The following is a 13,643-nucleotide window of genomic DNA, read 5'->3' on the forward strand; positions in this document are numbered from 1 at the left end:
TCACTCACGTCTCCCATTCTGTGCCTGGAACTGAAGGATTCGGTCCTGCAGGGCTCGTCCAACCAGAAGCAGAGCAAAAGTGGAGGGAGGAGGACAAAATGTTTGTCGTGTATGTATGTGGAATCTAGCACACAGTGTCCACAGATGCAAGCTGTAGCCGTGAAATACAGTCATAAAAATGCATGTTAACAGATGTATTATGTTTAAAATGAACTCAGCATGTGACCACTTGGACTGAAATCAACATGCATTTCCACACATAGGCACACATTCTTTTACTGTCTTTTTGCTGTATGCATTCTATGGTCCGCTGGGCCCCCAGAGCTCGGAGGGTGTCATCCTGTCCTCACACTCTTTGCTGATACTTACAAAAGAGTCTTGTTCACATACAAAAGTCTAATTCAGTCCACTGGCTAACTCTCACTTTGGCTCTGCCGTTTAATGCTGCTACTGCTGCTTCTGATTATTGTTTTATGTGGAAAGTATAAGGACTACCTGTATTATCTCAGTTTGCTGAGCTATTTATTGCAGTTAATAACCTAATGTCATTACGTCTAGATTTGCAATTAGGAGAACAATGTGATAGTAATTACAGGAATCGGATCACTTATATGAAACTATAATTAAATGCAAATTAATAAGCCATGTGCGCGCTGCTCTTCTGTTTTCCAGAGCCTCGTGAGTATGACACACAGAGCATGCCGGAGGTCCACAGTAAGTATACTGAAAAGGTCAGATGTTGTCACAAGACAGAAATATGTTTGAATTTCCAAAATTTAAATATAACCAAAAGGTGCTTTCATTATTTTAGTATATTCTGCTTTGATTTGGTCGCGTATTTAAACTGTTCTTAGCTACAGCTCTGCTTTAAGCTAAATGCTAACTCACTCACTCATGAAGTTATGTGACATTTTATTATCGGATCTAATAAACATTTGGGAATTCTCAGTAAGATTGTTTTATTTTATCCCCTTTAAAGTTGTGGTTTATTTTATTATTATTTTATTTATTTTTATCTATTTATATAATTATCCTTTCATTCATTTATTTCTTTATTTTTGGTAATTGTGCTCCTGATTATCTTCTGTCTTCACCAATAAGGCACCATCTTGGAATGTGCAATCCATCTCTCAGAGTGAAAACAGGATTTTCTTTGCATGCCATTGAGAAATATCCCATTCCTTAACTTTGAGAAACACTGCTTTTACATTTTGTTTTGGGTTGTTACCCACTTCCACCGTTAATCTCTGTCCAGTCAGTTTGGCAGCATTTGACTGAGGCTATACTTCACAGTTCATCCTGCTGCTTCTACCAGCAGCTACGAAACTGCTTGTCAGTCAATTATCCAACTACACGTGATGATCTACAGAAGCAAAGTTACAAATACATGTAGACCTCACATTTGATCAAAACGATGAATGACTCACTGGGTCTTCTGTAAACATGATCAGAAAGCTCATTTCTAACTTCTATTCACTATTTTCAGAGATTTGTATGAGTAATGGACTCATTCTGTGGTCAGGCAAAAAGTTTCTGACATTAAGTTGACTGAATGTCAGATATAAAACTCGTTCAGTGAATCTGTTCAGTTATTGCTTCCAGTGCATTACCTGTTTGCCTGGCTGTGTTTATTTGATTGTAATTGTACAACAGAAACTTTTAAGGCAGGTTCTGTTTTAGTACCTGTTTTGTTTTCATTTTGATTCACCTTAACTGTTCTAAATAAATCTATTTTTCACCATTTTACCACTAACAAGAGTCAATTTGAGCCCACTTATTTTTCCCCTAATTCAGCCCCATGTGTGGTCTCTATGGATACATATATTTTTTTAACTGGTACCTTAACATTTAACAGGAACATCTGTGATGATAATTGTAAGCATAACGATACAGTAAATAAGAGAGGTTCATTTTCGTTCATTTACAACGATCCCTTTGGTGTTTTTGAATGCCTCACACATGCGGTGGGCACAGCGGTTTGGGAACAGACCTAAAGGTTCTGGTTAGTCTGGCACAGTCATCTGGCTCCCATTGCCACTGGCATATCAACAGTAAAAGAGCAGAGCCAGGGAAGGTTTAGTCAGAAAGACTCAAGAACATAAAAAGTGTAACTTATGTTACGAGGTTATTGTAGTTGTATTTCCACAGTTTAGTGTGTGTCACGGGGGTTTTTTTTCTGCAGATAATTTCTGCAAAATGTAGCAAAAGCCCCAAAATTAGTTCAGCAGTTAACAGTAAGAACTAAAAGACTAATCTAAAAATATGAATATTCATCTTTTTCTGCTTTTATGCTCAGTGTAAAGTTTTTGTTGTTCCCAGCATTTTCTTCCCTCTTTCTCGTGCTGTATTCAAGAGGGAACTGTTACACACTGCAAAAATGCAGCTCCCTCGTAAACGCTCTCATAAAGAGGGACTGAAACACAGTCCATAGTGTTTCTGCTTTTGCTTTCTCTTGCTGTACTTTGTAAACAAGGTTCACACTATAAGGTCAAAGGCCACTGGTTAACAATAACAGAGGTCTCTGTAGTCTGGAGTGACTCTGGTTTCAGTCACATGGTATCTTTGGAAATGCATGCACACTGGAAAACAAAAAACCTTTTTTTGGTTATTCTAACACTGCCATGTCTTCCTTCTTTGTCTATAGGTGCATATGGGGAGCACAGTATGGATGCAACAGACTCACAACAACACCAAAGGGTACGGCAGCTCATTTTTAAATCATTTTCATATCTTAAAAGAACTAGCAGTAGATTCCCCTCAATTTTAACAACTATCTGAAATCGTTTTAAGGGCAGCCTTACTAAATGTTTGAACAATGTTGAGAGTTGGATGGAAAATGAAAAGTGAAATGAGGAAACACCTTCTGAGGTCATAGTAAAGACATTTGTTTGGATCTAAATTTGGTTAAAAGGTGGAAGGACACAGATTCCTCCTAAAACTCATAGATTAAACTCAGAGCCTTCTTCCTGTGGAGCAGCAGTGCTAACCACTGCAATAACTTGCTGGCTTATCATGTTACATCAGTCATTTTTGACTGTTCAGCTCACAATGCAGCCACAACTTACATGTAGATTTTATACATTTATGCATGTTGTTAAGCTTTGTACAACTCTGGCAATGCTGGAGTCTATTCCAGTTATCACTGAGCAGGATGCACCCTGGACAGGTCAGCAGTCCATCACAGTGCTAACTCATAGAAAACAACAATCATTCCTATTTTGATGAGGAGAGATCATTTAAAAGAACTGAACATGATTTATTGAGATAGACAAATTGTTGTCTTAGATGAGTAGACTGGTAACCCATCACAGCAGAACAGGATCCCAGTGGCCTTGACGCTGGTGGTGAAGATGAAGCCTGAGGCTTGGGTGCAGCTCTGAGGGACTCAGGTGAGGTAGAGATGGGGAGGAGGCGGGTTGAGCAACTGAGAGTCTGAAAAGAAGAATGATGGAGAGCACAGGGTTAAACCACGCAGAGTGGAGGCTGATTGGCTCAAAGAGTAGTGATGTCAATATTGAGACTGACAGCGTGGGAAACTGGTAGTGATGTAATGGACAGACTAGCAGCAAGGAAAGCAGGCAGATGGGTGATTATCTTACTGAACGCATGCAGACACTTCACTAATGTTCACACTTACAGTTAACATCCACAGAGAGAACATACAAGCTTCTGGAGTTGCCTTATTATTCTGTTAACACATTACATAAAAAGACAGCATGCAGCTGTGTTTCAGGTTGTAAAGTTTAAGTGAGTTTGCTGCCAACAGGAGCGACTCAATTGATGTGCATCATAAAACAAAAAATGAATTTAGTGTGTGCAGAGAGAAAATCATTTGCAGGTATTTTGTTATTTGCTGATGTGACATGTGGAGATCTGCAAGCATTTCCTAAAACAAGAGGCAATATCCTGTTTATTAGTTACTGGGAATTTAAGTCAGGTGTGATCAAAGCTTATCTGCAAAACAGACAACTTCACTGTAGCTTAATTTTGCATCCACATGTTTGCTCTTTTTTTCTTTAATCAATGGAGTTTTTGCACGAGTGTGCGCTGGTCAACACTAATTCCCACTGATGGCTGGTTCCTGATAAAAAGCAGAGGTGCTTTCTTCACAGGTTATCTTAGTGATCTAGGCCAGCCCCTCGTGAAGGACTGGAATGCCTGGCACGGGCAGGCCAGCACTGGCTGCAGAGTGCAGTGGGGAAATACCAAGCTGTCATATATAAAAGAGTCAGACCGGAGCTGAGCAAGCCTTTGGTTTAGAAAATAAGGGTGGGTGTGGGGGCACTGATTCCACTGGAATTCATCATAAAATGAAGATTACTATTGTTTATACCACACTCTGTGTGTACTGTAGAAGTTAAGCTTTGTTTATTTTCAATCATTGTGCTGACTGTTGAGAAATGACAGGACTCCCAGGCTCTGCTGGGTCTCCGGATGCATTTTTTCCAACCCTTGCAGTTTTTTCTATATATGTTTATCTTAAAGAATCTTAATTTTGATGGACGTTACAGAAACAGATTGCTGTTCACTGGATCCCTCGTTCAAGTTTCTTTTAGACACAGTGCCCTCTGCTGTTCCAAACAGCCTAATGTATTGAACCTTCTGACATTTCCCTGTAAGGAAACCGGCTCACATTCTGCCTGCTCAGAGAAGCTACAGTTCAGTTTAGATAGTGTTTGGAGCTGGTAGAGACTCAGTGACCCTGATGCTATGTCAACACTGGAACATGGATATGCACCCTTAAATCAAATTTCCCTAGAAGATCCAAAGAACCCATGGTGTGCGTCTCTCATTTCAGCATTACTTTTAACTCATTTAAAATATTTACCCACGTGCATGTATCTGTGAATCATGCACCGGCACCAAAAATAAATGAATAAATAAAACAAAAGATATAAATGTAATAACATAAGTATTAATCATATTTATTTTACTGCAGACCTGAGCTTTTAAGTGTTATGTATGCCCTATTAAAACCTTCCTAAAATATTATAGCCTTGTTGTTTTTAGCCAGGTATTTAAGTGTAACTCTACACATACACTTAAAGCCACACAGAGCTGCTTGTTAATGCAAATCTTTAATTATCCAATTATAATACATGACAGCAACATGATAATGAGTTCATGTTGAGTTCATCTGAGTCCAGTAGAGATGTGATGGAGATATGATGATATCATCTAAAAAGAAATGGAGGTCCAACCCAGGATGAACTAGGTGTACCTAACAAGGTGGCCTGTGTATTTGGACTATTGTTGGTTAAAAGGAAAAAAAAAATGTGACTATAAGCCCCATGGGAAGCAATTAGTGCTTAGTATTTGGTCATCATGCATAAGTAAAAGTCCACTTCTGTCTCTACAAGCAATACGAATCTATTATAACAGGCTAATTAGCAGTAGAAGGTATATACTTGTGTTAGTTCTGCTACAGCAGCAGTACATTAAAGGGCGACAAGTCAATCACTTTCTGAGTGTATGGAGCAAACAGCCTTTTGTCATGGCAGAGGTTTATCTCTTTACGCTTTCCTCTCTCCTCCCTGCTGACGATGGTGTTTCCCCTTCATGTTCTCCAAAGATGAAAAAGGTCAAAAGGAGGTTAACTGTTGATCCCATTGATTTCAAACTGGACGTTGACTACCTCAGCCAATCAAGAGGACCCTCAAATGAGGTACAGGCTAGACAACTAAACTAACCACAACTAGCATCCCTCCAAAACAAACTAATCTGCATGTTGTAATCCATAACAAAGACCATCTGCCTCTGCACTCTGTCTTTGCCAAACATTGTCTATGTTGGCTAGACAGTACTGTATTAGCACTGTCATCATTCATTCTCGTATCTGGCCACAATAACCCTTTTTGTGTACATCCAAATGTTGTGTGTGCAGACATGGACACATCTTGTCCATTTATTAGCTGAACAGATTTTCTAATGCAGTGAACTGTTTCAGGTGGTTTTTTCCTGCTGTAAATGTATGCTGTTTGGACTGAATGTGAAGCAGCAGTAAATTTAGGCTTTTCCTACTTGAGCCGGAAAAGCAGCAGAAGTCAAAGGGAATAACCTGCACACAATTCTCCACTCTTACCTCCAGGAGCCGGGTGATCGTGACATCATGGTCATGGATGTAGGCGGGAGGAAGTCGATGCTTGCTGAGGCAGATATGGCCACCGTGTTTCATCAGATCATGGATGAACAACATAAAGAGCTGGACCTTGAAATAACTCCACAACAAGGTAGAAATTAGATTCAAACGAACAAATAAATTTTTTTTTTTTTTAAATATTAAAATAATCAAGGAACTTATAAGTAACACAAGAACTTGTGTTACTTGCAAATAAAACAAAAATAATTGTTTTATTTGCAATTGTAACTGGAATTGTTGAATTTAGTAATTAAGTAATTATAATGTGCTAAACTGTTGTTTGTTACTTTGTAATGAATAACTGATCAAAGAAAAATACTTATAATACTTATAATACTTAGCATTGTAGTTATTTTACTGCTGGTATAATGGCACCTGTGACAAAGAGGTTGCTTTGCACAGATGACCTGGTGTACTCAGATAGCCGGACAATCCCATCCCGCTCCATCTCCCGGCTCAGCTACTCCTCGTGTGGCAGCGGCAGCATCGGAGGCCCTCGATGCAGCAGCAGCGTCTACCTGCCTGGCCTTGAGGACTCAGAAGAAGAAGAGGATGAGCACTGCCAGCCGTACCCACTCTACCAGTTGCATTCAGGCCTCTGCCGCCAAACATCTCAGGACAGCCTGAGCTCAGCCAACCATCCGCCACAGGTCTTTCATATGCCTCATATTAACATCACACGAAATGGTCATTACATTACACTCATTTAAGACACTCATAAATCGTCTTTCACGTCTGGTTTCTGTGAGTGGAGGAAAGTTGCTGGCTTATTATATACATTTTGCCTGCATTCCACACCAATGAACACAGCCAGACATTAAAACGTAAAGCTGTGAGATTCCACATTATTAACGATCCATGTGGTTTTAATGATGATCATAAAAGTTTAATGCCCGTGTTTTGTTTTTTTTCTTGGATAATCTTTATTTTTGTGCTCTGTTCACTTTGTTTGTTGGTAGGGGAAATTGGAAAAGGGTAGGCCTGGTGAATCATTATAAGGAAAGCAGAAAAATTCAGCTGATGCAGTAAAATCACATGGTTCAAATCTGTGATCACTGAGACATGGTGTTGGATTGATTGAAGCAGCTCAGAATAACTTTCAGTAAATTGTTGTTATTAATTCCACTCGGGATTATGAATTGAACTGCAGTCATAATCTTTGGAATCATTGTTCTGTAGCTGTCAGATAGATGGCCTCGCATCATTCAATGACAGCAAAGTGCCCGACTCCAGTGATTGCAAAACAAGCCCAATTCAGCCCTACAGAACCGCGCTGACAGTGTATATGAGATTATATGAGATGTTTGTGCTGATATACTGTGCTTGGTTTTCCCCAAACATTGTGCTCTTTATTTATGGACAAATATCTCCACTTTGGTCTCGTCTGTCCAAACGACATCATCCAGAAGTGTTGTGGTTTGTTTAGATGCTGAAGCTGTACTGCCATGTTCAGAAGAGGCTTTCTCCTGGCGACCCTTCCAAAAAAGCCATACTTGTTCCGTCTTTTTCTAATTGTACTGTCATGAACTTTAACATTTAACATGTCACATGAGGCCTGTAGAGTCTGAGATGTAGCGCTTTGGTTTTCTGCAGTTCCTCTCAGCATTGCACAGACTGACCTTGGGATAAATTAGTTGGGACGTCCACTCCTGAAAAGACTGTTCTCAATACTTTCTAACTGTGAATAATTTTTCTCCCTGCAGAATGATGTCCCTCATATTGTCCGGAATGACCATATTTTGCAGTTTATCAGAGGTTGTATTCATCTAATTTTAAAACCTGCATTGGTCAAATGGGACAACAAACTGTAGTGTTAACATGATAAACTTTATCTTGTTTTGAATGGGTTGTATGGGTTCAAACTTCATACCAAACTCAGCATTTGATCTGATCTGGTACATACATTAATTGCAGTGTCGCTTTAGAGGCACAGTTTAGAAAGAACACAAATAACAAGCTGATATTTTAAGCCTTTCAAGCAGTGCATGCTGGAAGTCGGACACAAGTTCTTCAGTCTGACGTGCTGAGTGATGTCGTGGAGACAGCTGCTAGATCAGAGGGAGGTTACATGCATTACATCAGTGTCTATTTATGTGTCAGTATTAAACACAGTCCCTGGAAAGGATTGAAGCAGTAACCGTGGCCGTTCTGTTCTTGTGAAGCAGATAGAAAACAGACTTTGTTTACCATTAGTCTGAGGAGGCTGCTTTGCTGACTGCTGTCACTAATCAATATGTCTGGATTTATCCTTGTGAATCTCAGTTTTCAGTTCATCTGTCTTTGAGGTGATTCAAACACAGTCTGGAGTTTATATGGAGGTATAACTCGAGCCATAAAAAGATTCTTTGCAGTTTTTAAAGATAAGGAATATAAAAACAAAGAAAGCAATTAAACTCTGTGATGGTGAGTAGCCATGAAAACAGAAGGAATTATCCAGCCTACCTGTCTCCCTGCGCTGATTTATACCTTCGATAAGTTGTGTCATGGTAAATTTGTCTCACAGCTGGGCAGCACACTGAAGAGACATGCAAACAGTCACCAGATCTGAACCCAGCTGTATGAGATTATGGATAGCAACACCACGTCAATCAAGCCAACCAAACAGTTTTATGGTAAAACCTAGTCATTTCACAGTCCCTGAAAACTTGGTCTCAGATTTCTTTATAAATTCAACAAATAATCAAACAACAGTCAAAAATATGCAACATATATTATGGAATCTGACTCAAAGTCTTGAATATAAGTCTTGAGGACTTTGCTAACATTTTGTTATCAATGTTTCTACATCAGTGTAGCCAAAGAGACAACAAGCAACAAGTTATAGTCCACCTAGAGGAGGTGTACACATGTCATTGCATAATTAGTTTTGCAAGAATTCCAAAGATGGGAGTGCCACAGGTGGTGTCCTGTTAGCAAACTCCCAACATCCTGCAAGAAATAAAAACACAGAGATAAATATAAAACCTAGAGTAAATACATACCTGCTCAGTGAAAACAAAGCAGTTAATGGAACTGAGAGTTCACATAATATTATCCATTATCAATATATGGGAGTGTCTGAACTTTGCATTCAAATATTTGCACAGCTGCAATAATTACAATTGGACTTCCCTCTTGCACGGTCTGCAGGCATCCTGTCAGCTTCTAAATGTCACCCTATCTTTATATGTTTACATGGTTTTAAATGAGTACATTTATAGATTTAATAAAGACATTAAACACAACTGGTCAACAGTGCTCACTACTGCGTCGCAGGTTTATTCAGGCTTATTCTGTATAAAAATGTCCAGAACTAAAAAGAGGAGCCAGTACAGCTCTGCCAAAGGACTCCTCCTTTGGCTCCATTGATCTGTTGACTTTCCTCATGACTTTCTCAGTCATTAGTTTCAAGGTTTTTTTTACAGAATATAATGTCTATATGGATTTGCTTTACAACATCACATATTATAAAACTGTAGCTTTGTCAGGTTGGCTGTGGCTACAATGTAGCTTGCCATCACCAGTGTGTGAATGTGTGTGTGAATGGGTGGATGACTGGATATGTAAAGCACTTTGGGGTCCTTAGGGACTAGTAAAGCGCTATATAAATACAGGCCATTTACCATTTACCATTTCTCATTTAGGGCCACACCTCGCTCATCACATACGGTTTCAATAAAAGAACAAACAACATAGCAAAATGGCTACTTGCATCTTTTATTTACAGTCAATGGTGACAGAGTAATGACAACTCATGCTTATGCACTGATGAAAAGAATGAACAATTATAGAAAAAAAAACCTTGATTTTCCAGTGTTTTTTAAAATTGTATTTACTGTCTTTCTCTTTCTGCCTTTAACATCAATCCCCCCTGACCATCTGAGAGCCATAATGCACCACAGCAGTTAAATAATTATGTTTAGGTTGTTTGCCTAAGTTTAATATTAGTATCAAGAGTTTGGATTTTTTTTAGGAGGTTGAATTTGGATGAACTGTGAGAGGAATTTTTCTTGTGGCAAGACATCAAAGGTGCATCAGATGACTGTCTGCTTGACTTCCTGACCTAAATATGATTCTTCATGTACCAAGGAGCGATCTCGTGTAGAGAAAATATTATTCCATTATGGCCAATTATCGAAGGGAACATTTAGTCTTCAGTTTTGTACACGAAGAGCATTTTGTGCAGTGTAATGTGAATTTGGTTAAGTACTTTTAGTTTAAATATATTTTTCTGGTTTCTTTCATCCAAGTAAATTTAGACATTGATGAAATATGGTGAAATCAGATTTGGGGACGAGTTGATATCCAGACAGCTCACTCTGATGAGAACATGTGAAACTGTAGCTTAACCATCTGCATATTTGGTGCCACTGTGTTTTGATTGGTTCAGTATGAGTCAGAGTGGTTTAAGACATGCATTTGCTTTCATAGCATAGATGTGAGCAGTACCATTTAAACCATTAAGTGTCCAGTACTTTCATGTTTTGAAAACTATACATTTTTTGTAATGTTCCTTACGTTTTGTGTTATTTTGGGATTTGTTTGTTTTATGAATTAATATTTCTTAATTCTGCCTCTATATGTACTTTCATTTATTTCTTCCTTTCTTTCTTAGATCACTGACATTAACAGACGGATGTCAGCAATTGAGACTCTTCTGAACCGCTTGGAGCAGAAAGTCACCTCAACATATGACCAGGTAAATCTATCAGGTGTCAAGAGTACAGCTGCCAAAATTTCATGATCAGCATCTCAGCAGCAGCCTAGAAAGAAATGAGTGAAGCTTAAAAGACTGAAAGAACCTGTTTACATCTATAAAGCCATGGTTAGAGACACTGTGCAGTATTTTAGCATAACAATGTACAGACTAGCGGATTTTCAAATCACTTAAAGCCTAAATTTACATGAAAATAGTTAAGACAAATTACATCTATTTTATTTTATTTTTATAAATAATTTTCTATTTTGAATTTGATGCCATGCCAGTACCAGCTAAAAGTGCACACAAACTTCACTTTTATTAAGTCACAATTTGTCAGGGTCATGGTTATACTTGTTATACCGCCCTCAAGTGGCCAAAACAATCAGTGCAACTTTAAGACAAACACACTTGATGTACCTGCATGAAAACTTGATTTTTTTGAAGGTATTTTCTTTCAAATAAAGAAAACTAACTCATTGTTCATGCATTGTGCTAAAGAAAGGAGACACACACTTACTCATATTTCATCATCCTCTAATCAAATGTGTGATCTCAGTGGGTTCAGTGTCTGTCTTTAATTGGGCCGTGAGCTCTCAAACCCACATCAGTATCATCACAGACTGAGCCAAGCCGCAAAAACAGCAAACCAGAAACGAATGTAGAATTTAGACTCAGTCGCTAATTAGTGGCTATTCAACTTCAAGTGAGAGCAGCAGTTGATTGACTCATGCTTTTCCTCTTTTTCTTGTGGCAAAGCACAGCTTAAATCAATTTGCATATATCTTATGTTCTGACTGTTCTGTCTGCACGCGATAAGTCTGCATTAATGTCCATGTGATCAGTGAAGGAAAAACAGAGTTCTTGTGCTTTCAGACATCCATGTTCCAGTTCTTGTTTAGGATCATTACCGAGTGGTCAGAACACAGCTGGACAAATGAATGTGTCTATTGTAATCGGTACACTATGCTCTGCCCACTTTCTGTTGTATCTGTCTATTCTATTCGAATACTCCACATAAATAAGAACTACAGGTACAACAGATGCACAATCTTCCAGTTGAAAATCGTTGAATGATACATGAGAAATTCAAATGATAACCCTATATGCGTGTTCTGAACATGCTAGGTTAGAGGTTAGGACTTATAGACCCTAGTTTAAGTCTAGCTAAGGATCCTTGTTACATCTTCACAGTCACACATTGGTTAGAAATGACACTTGTCTTTCATGCAAACTGAAAACAAGTTGTTATGGATCTATGAATCTCCTAAAGCAAGAATATCAGTTGAGACGATAGCAATTTATCTTAGCGACTTTCTAGTTTGTAGTGAGATTAAGACAGATTTGTTTCTGTGAGGGGCCAAGCTGGCCATCTCTCACTGCAGCACAGAGACTCTGCTCTCAGTGATAGTGCTGGAGAAAAGTTTGGTTACACTTTACTAGGCCTAAATGCTGACAGTGCTCATTGCCACACATGCAACAAGGTTTTTGCACATGTGGAAAAAATTTCGAGCATCCTGTGGCACTCCCCATCACTGTTGTGGGTATGTCTGTATGAAGCAGTGAAGCAAAGTGATGTAAAACTATGTCTAAATGAAGTGATGGAGCCACCAAAGGGGTTTGCGTTTAACCTTTTCATGAGCAAAACAATGCTAGTGTGCTATTATACATTAGGCACCAATCAGATCAGATTAAAGCAGTGCTCTCGTGTTTGCAATGTGAAGCATTTGTCAAAATAATATTTGTAAGTGAATAATAGATAGAAGATGGTTGATTGGAAGTCAGGGGAAATCCTGCAAAGTTTCCCTCAAATCCAACGAGTATGTTAGGTTATAATTACATGGACTGTACCCGAGGCCACCAAAGTACACTGCAGTCTGTTTGTTTTTGGCCTGGAAAAGAAAACTGGAGTATGAAAACAGAAAAACATAATCAGTGATGGAGCACTTGTGTATTATACATCATGCATTCACTCTAGCAGTACATTTTAAATCAGTATAACAATTCCCATTAGGTTGACGATCCAGTCATTCAAGATCCAAAGTAAAAACATTAACTGTATGCTGTGTAGATTTGTCTCAGTCACATTGTCTGTGCTTTGTTCCCAAACAGACTTCTCCCACTCCCAGCAGCACCTCTCCTCTTCCTCAGTGGAACGAAGTGGACCTGGAAGAGCAGCAGCTAAGACAGAGGTTGCACGAGATGACAGACAATATCAGTGACCATAGCCTGACCTCTGATGATGAGGACGAGCCCGAGAGACCACATTCCTCCCAAGAAATCCTAGCATGGAGGAGCCCACAGGCGGATCCAAGGCCTTCCAAACTACCTATCAGACCAACATCCAGAGCCAGCATCGTGGTCTCCAGGCTCGAGGAGGAGCAGCCTCAGCAGACAGAATCTCTGAAGGTACAAATTCTGTGGCATTTTTATAAGAAATCAGTTTTTTTTTTTATGTACGCGCAAGCATTCATTACCAGTTTGTTTACTGACAGAAAGAGACATAAGTCGTGAGCATCTGGCTTGCTGCACTTACTAAAAACAGCATGGCTCATGAAATTCCAGCCGACCTCTGCTGGAAATCGGTTCAAGTGCACACTGGAATCATAAATCAAGTCACTCAGGCCTTGGGTTTATTTTTCGTCTGCAACCATCACTCCCAGATTGTCGGAAAAAGAAGACGAATTAAATTAATAACTTCTGCTTAGCTGCCGTGCTAAGTTTCCTCAACTGTTTTCACTGGCAGTTCCTTCCATTTAAGCTGCAGTGCACTGATGAGTCATGATGTTTTCACATCACTTCACTACAAGTTTGTTCAGCCAGCAT

General features: G+C 39.1%; 1 protein-coding gene across 6 annotated transcripts in view; it reads left to right on the plus strand.

The window, feature by feature from the left end:
* Window positions 1-13,643, plus strand: part of mlphb (melanophilin b) — a 41,889-nt gene that overhangs the window by 20,273 nt on the left and 7,973 nt on the right. For 5 of the 6 annotated variants that reach the window (XM_085384603.1, XM_085384604.1, XM_085384606.1 and 2 more), the window contains 7 exons: window positions 673-714; window positions 2,645-2,697; window positions 5,573-5,665; window positions 6,089-6,230; window positions 6,542-6,789; window positions 10,734-10,817; window positions 12,930-13,226. In XM_085384603.1, coding sequence (XP_085240729.1) covers window positions 673-714; window positions 2,645-2,697; window positions 5,573-5,665; window positions 6,089-6,230; window positions 6,542-6,789; window positions 10,734-10,817; window positions 12,930-13,226 — 959 coding nt within the window. The remainder of the gene's footprint in view (window positions 1-672; window positions 715-2,644; window positions 2,698-5,572; window positions 5,666-6,088; window positions 6,231-6,541; window positions 6,790-10,733; window positions 10,818-12,929; window positions 13,227-13,643) is intronic. The other variant, XM_085384605.1, reaches the window with a different exon arrangement.

This window comes from Rhamphochromis longiceps, linkage group LG16 (assembly GCF_057381845.1).
Source record: "Rhamphochromis longiceps isolate RC_006_pf linkage group LG16, R_longiceps_female_GT1.1, whole genome shotgun sequence".
Classification (NCBI taxonomy): domain Eukaryota; kingdom Metazoa; phylum Chordata; class Actinopteri; order Cichliformes; family Cichlidae; genus Rhamphochromis; species Rhamphochromis longiceps.